Source organism: Apium graveolens, chromosome 7 (assembly GCF_009905375.1).
Source record: "Apium graveolens cultivar Ventura chromosome 7, ASM990537v1, whole genome shotgun sequence".
Classification (NCBI taxonomy): Eukaryota; Viridiplantae; Streptophyta; class Magnoliopsida; order Apiales; family Apiaceae; genus Apium; species Apium graveolens.
This window is the reverse complement of record NC_133653.1, coordinates 153,427,487-153,439,481: the sequence shown is the minus strand read 5'-3', so window position 1 is coordinate 153,439,481 and position 11,995 is coordinate 153,427,487. Positions and strand designations below refer to the sequence as shown.

The 11,995-nt window shown below is 38.7% G+C and overlaps 2 protein-coding genes across 3 annotated transcripts; one reads left to right on the top strand and one right to left on the bottom strand.

Annotated features, from left to right (window-relative positions):
• Positions 1-379: 379 nt before the first annotated feature.
• On the bottom strand, positions 380-3,936 carry LOC141672507 (uncharacterized). Of its 2 annotated transcripts, XM_074479124.1 has the most exons (6): positions 3,760-3,936; positions 3,143-3,279; positions 2,443-2,680; positions 902-979; positions 715-816; positions 380-616 (listed from the first exon to the last, which is right to left on the bottom strand). In XM_074479124.1, exons 2-5 carry the CDS (start codon positions 3,251-3,253, stop codon positions 809-811), a joined length of 435 nt encoding a protein of 144 aa, XP_074335225.1. In that variant the 5' UTR covers positions 3,254-3,279; positions 3,760-3,936; the 3' UTR covers positions 380-616; positions 715-808. The 2 variants fall into 2 exon arrangements, with proteins under 2 accessions (XP_074335225.1, XP_074335224.1); XM_074479123.1 differs by lacking the exon at positions 3,760-3,936 and having other exon boundaries at positions 3,143-3,747.
• A 3,206-nt stretch (positions 3,937-7,142) lies between these two features.
• On the top strand, positions 7,143-8,294 carry LOC141674135 (uncharacterized). Its single transcript, XM_074480859.1, has one exon. The coding sequence runs from the start codon at positions 7,143-7,145 to the stop codon at positions 8,292-8,294; it is 1,152 nt and encodes a 383-aa protein (XP_074336960.1).
• Positions 8,295-11,995: the final 3,701 nt, after the last annotated feature.

Below are 11,995 nucleotides of genomic sequence, written 5' to 3'. Positions count from 1 at the left end.
TTTTTTGAACTGGAATCGTCGTAATTGAGGCATTTACGACGAAAAAAATTTGTCGTTTTTGCTCGAGTAATAAGTTCAATTTTTCGTCACAACATAAAATTGCGTCGGAAGTTAGGAAATAGGGGCCCACGTTCTCAATAAAATAATAAATCTACTTACGACGGAATATTCCGTCGTATGTTATCAACATACGACGAAAAATAATTTCGTATGTTAGTTGCTTACGACGGAGGAAACGTCGAATGTTTTAGAATATGTGATAAACAACCGTCGTAAGTTTGTATTTTCAGACTAGCCAAATTCTGATTTTTTTAGTTTTCGGCCATTTTTAAATTCTATACAATGCCAAACAAAAAAATAATCAAAACTAGTAGAAAACTCATATTATTTCACTATAATTGGAATAATATTCAAATATCATAAATTACAAAAAAAATACATAAAAATATTAAAAGTATAGCTAACAAAGTTATATTGAGTTTTACAATACATGAGCAGAAGTCACTAAATCCAACAAAATATAATGTCCTTGAGCAATTGGTTGGACGTTGTTGCACACAATTCTTTATGTTACCCTCTTCTGGATGTACTCAACTTCAGCAAACAAAAGCTCATTCTGTATTATTATGAAGAATAATTGTAAGAGAAAAAATGATTACTACAAAAATGTTATTAGCTTATCATTATCGAGCTAGAATGAAATGTCGACTATACCTTCTTGGAGCGGATCGTGTCAAGTCCTTACTCAAGTTTGGTTTTCAGGTTTTTCAGATCTCTTTAACATTCAGAGAGCTTATGGCTTCACCCATCATGTTCCTGTAAAATGACTCAACTTAATTAATTAAGCAGATTATATGCATTTTAGCCTAGGTATACATATTATCAATTTAAAAAATGTCACCTGTTGTCCTAGTGTATTTTGGTAATATCCCGACATAATCTCGTGGCTTCTTGCTGGTAATACTTCTTGCTGGTAATACTGAGATTAATATCGTTCAATAAGGATTTGGCATTTCGAAACAAGTATAGTTAAGTTATGTGAGAATCAACGAGTGTCCTAAATAAGGATACTTCTTGTACTTGATTCAGAATTCGATTTTCTCCATCCATAAACTTGCTAAATTTATTTAGTACTTTACTTTTGAAAGATACTTAATGTATTTTAAACAGGTAAATACTCTATTAAGTACTTTACTTTCGAAATATACTCGAATGCAGGTACATAAAATATGTATTCTACTACAAGCTATGATTGGTTCGCTAAGATTTACGCCACGTGGATAACACTCTTTTATCCGCTCTGTAATCCAAGGTTCTACTCTATTGCATACCTCGGTAAGTCAAAAAACTTAAAGTGGAAAATGAGTTAAGACAAAGTCAGTGAAATGACTGACATTTCTAGCTGATTATTACTGTGCACAAAACATATAAACTGACTTGGATCAACCTATCGTGTCAACCCAACGAGACTTCAATACAAAAATATATAAAACTCATTCTCATTTTCGTTAACCGATTGTTAAAATTTTATGATCCAAAAGTTTATATTATAAAACACATTGTTACTGGTAAAAAATTAATTGAAAGTTCCGACAAATATTAGATAATTAAAAGTATTATTATATAAAATATTATTTAGTCTTGGATCGTTTAAAATTTTGGTTCGGTTTGTGGTATAAATATAGTTATAGATCGAACCTAGTTTACAAACAAAAATCTATGCACACAAATATATCATCAGTAACAAGTGACTTCAAGTTACCAAAGTGAAAGAATTGGAGAGATGAAGCAAACAAGGTCAAGTCTCTCTCTTTCAGTCACAACTGTTTCTTAGGTGTTTTGGTTACAACATCTTCACAAGCTTTCTCAAAGATTTGCAGGGGACATCTAAACAAAACTTATATTGTAATAATAAAATTTACTTTACATAAACCTTAAAAGTTGTTACATTAGTTATTAACAGAAAATTTTGTATTAAGAGACCAAAGATTCTTGTCACTCATATACACAGAACTGTATCTGTACCTGACCTGTTCCTTAGTTCTAACTAGATCAACTGTGTGTGTGTGAGAGTGTGTGTGTCTGTGTTTGTGTGTGTGTGTGTGTGTGTGTGTGTGTGTGTGTGTGAGAGAGAGAGAGCTGGAAAATACTGCACAAGGAGCATACTGGTGGGTATGTGTGTGTGTGTGTGTGTGAGAGAGAGAGAGAGAGAGAGAGAGAGCTGGAAAATACTGCACAAGGAAGAAAAGCCTACTGCACAAGAAGCCTACTATTTATCTAAGAGCTCCCCTGACTTGTTTCAATTTAGAAATTTTGCAATCACAAGAGATAGAGTACAAAAATGACCAAAAAATTTGCAAGAAAACCAACACAAAAAACTGTACATAATTAACAAAGTTAAGAAAATTAATTGTTGATTGCTGGAGATGATCAAATATGAACCTGTTGTTGGCATACTCGTAAAGGCGGCGGTTAAGAAGACAATCATAGCAACTTCAGCATCACAAAGAACTGATAATTCGTAAGCCTTCTTCAGCAAACCATTGCGGCGCTTACAGAAAGTAACTTGCCGATTAATAGTGTATTCGATCCGCTTCATCTCAATTCTTCCCCTACCTGACTTCCTCTGCGATGAGGTATCACCAGATTGGTCATCAGGAAATGACATAGCTATAGCTAGCTGCAAATCAGGAAAATTTCATTCAAATGTCAGTCATAAGAAGTAAATTAAATTTCAAGAAAAATCAAGCAAAAGAAGAAAGATTTACAATATACAATTTTGGATGTGACATTAATTAAGATTGATTAAACTTAGAAGATTATCAAAATTTCAGCATGATGAAGAAAAATTTATCAGGTGATACAGATAACATGCCCTAATTTATCATTAAATTGTGACCTAAAAGGTATTTACACGTGAAAACAATTTCAAGAAATTAACATGGCAAGAAAACATTGAGACAACCCTATGTCAAATGTGATTGGTGGAAAAGGGTATTAACCCTTGAACACATATATACAGGTCAGAGAAAGGGAGATAAAAAAATGCAATAATATTTAGCACTAAAAGAAAAACTAATCAAAGGAGATCAGGCTTTATTAAGACACTGTGGGAGAAGTGAGGAATGAAGATACGAGATACCGATCCTTGATAAATATCATGTCCTGTAAAGCTGGGACCAACAAGTGGTCTATTTGAAGCATAAGAATCATTTCGTAAGTCACCAGATACCAAGCTTGTGTTAGCTTCCATTGCAACAGCACCTCTCAGGGAAGAACCTGGCATATTATCAGATTCCACACAACTTGTATTACACGCTACGAGTTTTAAAGTTCAATTTTGAAAACATTTTCACTGAAACCATTCATATGAACAGATGTGTATCCATACCTGCAAGGTCTATCTAGAAGGAGTTACAAAACAAAATAATGAAAAAGAAAAATCTTTCTATTAGATGACTCAATAATCTAAGCTGCAAAAAAATATGATAGTGCAGTCCTTGTGCTTAAGTCACCACAAAAGCCATTTAACACAAGTTAAACTAAACAAGAGATAGAGTACAAAAATGACCAAAAAAGTTGCAAGAAAACCAACAGAAAAAGTTGTACCTAAGCTGAACTAAATAAGTATTGAGCAAACCATTGCGACACTTGCAGAAATTACTGTATATAAATAAAGAAACTTACCACTAATTGAACAAACTACAACGTACAGAGACAAAGTACTGATTATTTAATTAAAAAATGAATCACTGATACCTGTTGGATCTTGGAATCTTTGATACTTTGGAAGAAAATCGAATTAGGATTAACAGCAATTGAATATTTAGTATATATAACAGCGATTGAATCTTTCATATACTTGCAAGTAGCAAACGATTGAATCAGCGGCCGACTCACTTTAAAATTAGGTCTTGAGCTCAACTCAACCCAGTATCCCACTCATCTATTTTCTATTCTCTTTCTATTCGGTCGACTTCACAGCTTCACATGTTTTATTTGTTTAATATTTTCTTAAATTATAATATATATAAAATATAATTTAAAAATATAAATTTATTTACTTCGGTTAATTCGGTTAAAACCGAAAAAAAATTCTATAATTTTTTCCATCTTTAGATACTTTTAAAATTTTAAATAACTAATCTTTCGTAATTAAGGGAAGGCATATTAAAAATTAATGATTAATAACACTTTTAAGAGAGTTCTGTTTAAAATCTTAAAATATAAATATAACCAAAATTTGATATTAAAATAATTTTATTTGATTTGCCATTTTAACAGTCAAGCATCAGTTTGACTAGTACACTTAACTAGTATTTAATTATGAATTGGTGTTTCGATTATTTTAAAAATATTTTTCAATGATTCAACCGTATGGATGTCAATAGATATATATATTAGTTGTTATACCCAAAATTTGGCATTGAATTGACTCGGGTCAAATGTGGATTAAGTACGGTCAAACTCGTTATTGCATTGAAGAAGGTGAGGATGCGTCTAGGCACAGAAGACGCACCCAATCTAGAGGAGATATTTTATGGAGGATGGTCTGATAATAGGGAAACTTGGGAGCGCATGATTAGGGTGGAACGCGCCCAATCGTTGTGGACGCGTACACCAGAGTGAAAGTATTTGACGAATGTGGTCTTTTGGCAATGGAAGCTGGAGGACGCGCCCGTCCTACTTAGGACGCGTCCTGTCACTATGGCATGCTATGAGAAGCGGTTGTTGAGGAAATAATACAGGTTTTATGGAAGTTAGGGCACGCCCAATGTCTGAGGACGCGTCCTGTGTTTGGCCAATACACTCTCAATGGTGACCTCAGGACAAAAGTATGCATGGAAAGGAAGAATGGATGGCTATCTTTACTAACGTATTTGTTGCAGGTACTCTTTGAAGAATTCCCTCCTTGAGACGGTCAAGGAGGGGGATGTCCGTGAAAAGCTTGAAGGCCTCCAGGGGTATGCCTGATGATTTAAGGCCTCATCCTATATTCAATGGGTGTCCTCGTTAGGGATGCAGGGTTAATATTGGTGTGTGATTTGGGAACTCTGTTCTTGTATTCAACGTGTGTCCTCGTTAGAGAACTTTGGAGTCATCCTTCACTTTGCACCCAAGAGCTTGGGATCACCTGTCCTGTTATTTAGTGGGTTATCCTCATTCGGGGGACAGGGATGCGTCCGACACTTGGGGTGAACCGTGGCTATACCTGCGTCCGTAAATCAAGGGAGATAGCTGTAGTGGAGTGCCTTGCACAGGGAGATGCACTATCCGTGAAGTCCTACGATTACGGACGAGCCTTGGGCCTTCGCGGTGGGGTCTCATAGTTGGACATTCCTAAAGCTAGCTGAAGACGGACTCTAGATGGGCGTCTACCGGGTCTAGGAATAAGAAGTCTAAGCCCATTAGATTTCTTGTTCCACAAGAACTACGTCAGGCTTGATCCCTATATAAAGGGTACGTAGGCACATTGAGAGGGGTAAGAAGTTGAGAGCTGATAAGGGAGCCACCACTTACTCTGATCAATCTCAGCCTAAAACAACCACAAACCACCACACACCGCTTGATTTTCCGGAAAAGAACCACCGTCATAGATCTTAATTCCGGCGAGAAACCTCAATCTTTATTGTTACCAGATTCCTCCGTCAACAAATTGGCGCTAGAAGGAGGGGTGCTGATTAAGATCATAATCTTGGGAGGAAAAGATGTCTCACAATCATGATGGAAGTTCTTATGATGGAAGTGGCAGTAAATCTAAAGGAGAAGGTGAGGGAGGCTACACTCGTCACGAACCCTACGTGCCCAGAAACATGGCAGATCCACCGAGAGCTCCGGATGTGGGAGGAACACCTCCAGTTCTCATTAGCAACGCTGATATCTTGGAGCAGTTGTACCGCATGGGGGATACTCTTAACAATTTTCATTCAATGTTGAATACAGTGGAGCGTCGCAGGACGAGGAGGGGCCGTTGTTTTCCCCGTCTCGGCCATGCCGTGGGGAAGGCACCCACAGTCGAAGGAGATGCTCAGGCCAGCGGGGAAAACCTACGAATCACTCCGCGGTGCTTGGAATACTCTTATGATGTAGAACCTATTGTGGAGCTTGTTGATGAGGACACGGACGGTAGAGAAAGGCCTCATCTTGTCAATCAGGTCGTGCCACACCCCCATAGGTCTGGGCATACGATGGACGAGCGTCGTCGTGCAGAAAATACTCAGAATCAAGATGGGGAAGGGAGAGATTTTTCAACCTTAAAAAGAAAGCTTGGCATAAGGTTGGAGAATGAGGATTTGAGGATGTTGCTAGTAGAATGGCAAAAGGAAGGAAACACTGGAGAGGCGAGGCCCCGTGCCACAACGCGTGTGCCCCCTACACACCAAAGGGATGATAGGGTGCGGCACCGCGAACATGAGCGTGCCCCCTCCGCGAGGAAGGTTCGGGAATTATTACTGAGGCTATCAAAGGAACGGGAGAGAAAGGATGGGATACCAATATGGAAGGGCACCCTACAATGGTAGAAGAGATGGCGCGCTCTCCACTGGAGAAGCTCCTATCATTGTTCCCGTAGCTTTCCACAGTGCTACAGGCAATGGTTCCAGGACGCGTCCTCATGACCGGGACGGTGTGTGAATTCAAAAAAGGTTGCAGAATAATGCAGGATAATGTTCAAAATCAAGATGGTAACATACCACAGCCGTAGCCTCAGGTTGAGGGGCGGCGAGATCCACCGCTACACCTGGGGGATAATCAAGGGCAACAGCAACAAGTTTCGGAGCAACCCCAACAACCTAACGTTCAAACCATTCCTGGAATAGGGACATTTAATGTGAGCGATCTTAAGAGGCTGCTCAACCATCTGGAAGGAGGTAGAGTAACGGCGACTGCGCAAGCTCCTTCCCCTTTTGCTGCTGTTGTGAGGGAAGCGCAGTTGCCCACAGGATACAGGAATACAACCAATGACTTGCGTTTTCATGGGAACTCTAACCCTGTGGAATTTCTGGGTCACTTCAATATTGAGATGAATGTATATCAAGTACCTGACCTGGCTCGATGTGTCTCCTGGCGGCCACCTTCAGAGAGGGCGCTTAGCAATGGTTCCAGAAACTTGGTCCAGGGGTGATCGCATCTTGGAACAGATGATGACTTTATTTCTAACTCAATTCCAAGCTGCAGTGAAGTATACACCACCGGTTACCACACTGGCCAATGTGAAACAAAAGAAAGGAGAAATTTTGACCTCATACTTTAAAAGGTTCAATGTAGAATCCACTTTGGTGAGGGGCGCAACTGATGAAACACTGAAAATACTTCTTATAGTTGGTCTGCGTATGGGAACAGATTTCTGGAAGCACCTGCAAGGGAAGGACCCTGTGTCGTTAGCTGATGTACTTGCGCAGGCAGAATCATTTAAAGCGATTGAGCAGTCACTTGCAGAAACAAAAAAGAATGATAACACCCACAACTCCAAGGGGCGAGCCAAGAGAAGAGATAGATCCGTGTGCCCGGATTATCGGCGGAATGCCAGAAGCCCTAATAGGGTGAACACCATGAACACGCGGAGAGAATGGAGCCCGTCATCGAACTATGAAAGTAGAGTAAGCAACTACACTCCACTGGCAGCGTCCATTGATCATATCTTCGAGGTGAATATGGATAGAGGAATCTTCAAGAAACCAGACCGTCTGACTTCATGGCAGAGTAGAGATAAGAAGAAGTATTATGATTACCATGAGTCTACCGGTCATGACACCAATGAGTGTCGTCACCTGAAAGATGAGATTGAAGAATTGATCAAGGCGGGATACCTGGGAGAATGGATTAACAAGGTGAAACGACGCAGGGGGAATGATGACAAGGGGAAAGATGAAAGGAAGCCCCCGCGGGAAGAGGATGCTGAAAAGACAGCGGAGATTAAGTTCCAAAGAGCTGGTAGTATCCGGGCAATTTTTGGAGGACACCCCTTTGTCGGTGATAGTAATCGGGCGTTGGAAAGAAATGCAAGAGAAGCACGACACCCGCCACTCACAAACATTCATAGTTTGGAAGATAGACCTCCAAAAATATTCAAAAGGGAATCAGCTGATATTATGTTCAGGGAGAGAGAGTCAAGATGGGTACATCATCCCCATAACGATGCACTGTTAATAACTATGCTTATTGGGGCAATGAACGTGCATCGGGTCTTCTTGGACAACGGGAGCTCTGCGAACATCCTGTATTACAGCACGTACAAAAAATTGGGTTTCCCAGATAGCGACATGTATTTTGAAGATGCACACGTCTATGGATAACTGGAGAAGCAGTGAGAGTTATGGGTTCGGTTAGGCTTCCCGTCATACTTGGGGAAGGAGCTCTGTCTCTCACTCAAATGATAGATTTCAAAATGCTGGATCAGGACTCTGCGTACAACGTGTTGGTGGGCAGACCTTAGTTGCGGGCATTTAGGGTGATAACCTTGATACATCACTTGATGATAAAGTTCCCAACACCCAACGGAGTGGGCAGTCTGAGAGGGTCGCAATACGAGTCACGCAACTGCTATCATAAGGCTGTTAAGGAATTTCGCATGAGAAGATATGAGGAAAAAGGTCTTCCATTTGAGGGTGTAGAGGACATTCATACAAAACCAAGTGGAGAGGTACACGCCCAATTTTTTGTGGAAGGCCCAGAGGAGGAAGAAACCCATACTACCGATGTAACAACCCAAATCCGGGGTCAAGATTTGGTGTCACGAAACAATCTTTACAGAAAATAAAATAATATTCAATTAACCCCTTAAAATCTGGATCGTTTACTGGTTATGGTATGAAACAAGAATCTAACATTCTACAATTCACAACAACTACCATACAAGTGTAAATACCTTTATGCTAATACTATTGTCTCATTTTACTAACATCTTCGTCCTCTCGAAGCGGATATCTCTCTAACTTCTGCATCCTATCAAAAGCTATTCACTTTTATCATTATCTGCTTCTGGAAGAAATAAGAATTACAAAGCAAGAGTGAGCCAAAAATGCCCAGCAAGTATATACTTTGAGTTTCACATATTAATATCAAAGGAAAATTTCCGGACAAAAGCTTTAAACGATTCTATTTATTTGAGTGAGTTGAGAGAATAAACGTTGGCTGTCACCAGCCTTTAATTATAAATCCAAGAGTGACAAGCGATTCCCAGATTCATATCCTGAATCAGGGTTTTGTCCGGTTTTGGAATCATAAAAATTTCAAGAGAGAATATCGTTAATGGCGATCAACAACAAATTAAGTTGGACACTAGTTCGCACCTATATCTTGCTGATCAGTCAGGATACAGTGCAGATCTATACCCCACCGTATATATCCATTCAAGTACCTAGGCATTATCTCCCAAGGGCCCGGTCCATCCCCGGCCCATAGGATCCAGCTCATCACTGGTCCTCACAATAACCATCCATCCCGTGGAGTATTTTAATGTCAAATCATTTTGAATTCAAAATATCTCAATTCAGGGTTCGCAAATAACATGAAAGAATGAGTATTTGCTTAAGAGAGCAATCGATAACACAGGAACGATAATGAAATACCCTAATTCAGATAATCGCTTAAGCTTAACATCAAATCGCTATCACTTCTACCCACACGATTTCATATCCCGTCTCGTATTTATAGGTGTTATTGAAATACACATAGCAATTATGGCTTGCACCTTCAAAACTCGGTTCGGTATTTATTTTCGGAAAATACGTATACTCGTCATTTTGAAAAACAGGGTAATCGATTATTTATAAATTATCTTATCTCAACCGCAATTAAGTTCATATAATATAATTATATATGGTTATTCGGCGTCTCCGATAATTATAGGTTATGTTCCCGTATTTTCGGAATTAATTTCCCGAAAATCGGGCAGCGTCTCCTTTGTTTATCGGACTACCCGTCGATTAATTCGACGTCAATCCAATCAAAACAACACATCCAATCACAACTCGCAATCCCAATCACCAATACAATCTCCATTATTTATTATTATTATTATCCGTACTTTTATATTTTTCTTCGTATTCTTCGTTTCGAAATTAATTTTACCAACTAATTTTATTTAATTAATAAACGTAGGACTTAGATAAAAATCATCACCGTCCACCGTCGGCTCGCCGAGGCTCATCGCCGATGGCGGTAAAATTCGCGGGTTTACGCTTATCGGACATCCTATGCGAACTTCACCGATTAAAATAATTTATTCCCACACGAATTTATTTATGTCACGAAACATTAATCAATATTTTTCTGCAAAATTAAAAGTTTAATCAGTAAAATAACATAAATATTTGAACAATTATAACACAACACACGCGCTGGAACAACAAATCGGCAAACAGAATCGGAAAAGAACACAGCCGGGGAAACAACCAAACCAGGCGGCAACAACAAGGAAAAAAAACTGGACACACACACATATATATATATACGCTTGTTTGTATATATATCGAAACAACAGGGATGGAGCCGGGTAATTACCGGAAGAAACCGGAATCGTAGCGGCGATCGGAGCAGAACGGGGCGGCGCCACTCGCCGGGAAAAAAGAAAGAAATTGGCATAGGAGAAGGAAAAGGAAAGGAAAGGAAAAGAGAGATACAAGATTCTGTGAACAAAAGCGAGAGAGATTTCCCGCAACAATCGAGAGTAAAAGGAATTGAAAGATTAATTGAGAGAGAGTCGGTGAGGGAGAAGTGAGGGATACATGGGGTGGGAAATTTGGGGACTATCTGTTTATTAATTTTCATTTACCACTAATTTATTTCATTATAATTTCTGACCCGTTTTCCCGAAATATACCGAAATAATAGTACATCAAATTTTATCGAGAAGATTATAAATCACGTACCACAATTCCCGGAATATTCAAAAGAGGAGCAAAATAAAAGTTTTATGATTTTTGCATCATTTTTTTTTGAACGTACGTCAAACCCGTATTTTTTTAACGTACATCGCCGAGGCTCATCGCCGACAGCGGTAAAATTCGCAGGTTTCCGCTTATCTGACATCCTACGCGAACTTTACCGGTTAAAATAATTTTTTCCCGCACGAATTTATTTATATCACGAAACATTAATCAATATTTTTCTGCAAAATTAAAAGTTTAATCAGTAAAATAACATAAATATTTGAACCAAGTATAACACAACACACGCGCTTCATGCGTTGGAACAACAAATCGGCAAATAGAATCGGAAAAGGACACAGTCGGGGAAACAACCAAACCAGGCGGCAACAACAAGGAAAAAAAACTGAACACACACATATATATACGCTTGTTTGTATATATATCGAAACAACAGGGATGGAGCCGGGTAATTACCGGAAAAAACCGGAATCGCAACAGCGATCAGAGCAGAACGGAGCGGCGCCACTCGCCGGAAAAAAAGAGAGAAAGAAATCGACATAGTAGAAGGAAAAGGAAAGGAAAGGAAAAGAGAGACACGAGAATCTGTGAACAAAACCGAGAGAGATTTCCCCCAGCAATCGAGAGTAAAAGGAATTGAAAGATTAATTGAGAGAGAGTCGGTGAGGGAGAAGTGAGGGATACAGGGGGTGGGGAAATTTGGGGACTATCTGTTTATTTATTTTCATTTACCACTAATTTATTTCATTATAATTTCTGACCCGTTTTCCCGCAATTTACCAAAATAATAGCACATCAAATTTTGTCGAGATGATTATAAATCACGTACCACAATTTTCGAAACATTCAAAAGAGGAGCAAAATAAAAGTTTTATGATTTTTGCATCATTTTTTTTTGAACGTACATCAAATCCGTATTTTAACGAATTAACGAATAAACGTGCGAGAAAATAAAAGCTAGAAAATTACCAGAATAATTTTAAAAATCTCAAAATATTTAAAAGTTAATAGAATAAAATTTTTCATGATTTTTGAAACATTCAGGAATTAAATACTGATTTTATAATTAAATACAATCCAGAAACATTTAAAATTCAATAATCAAT

What these genes read in the sequence shown, in the direction of transcription:
- LOC141674135 (XM_074480859.1), top strand. Translation starts at nt 7,143, where the DNA reads ATGACTTTATTTCTAACTCAATTCCAAGCTGCAGTGAAGTATACACCA.
- LOC141672507 (XM_074479123.1), bottom strand. Translation starts at nt 3,286, where the DNA reads ATGCCAGGTTCTTCCCTGAGAGGTGCTGTTGCAATGGAAGCTAACACA. An exon ending in ATGATATTTATCAAGGATCG is followed by an intron (nt 2,681 to 3,142) that starts GTATCTCGTATC and finishes CCTGATTTGCAG; the next exon opens with CTAGCTATAGCTATGTCATT. An exon ending in TACGAGTATGCCAACAACAG is followed by an intron (nt 980 to 2,442) that starts GTTCATATTTGA and finishes TATTAATCTCAG; the next exon opens with TATTACCAGCAAGAAGTATT.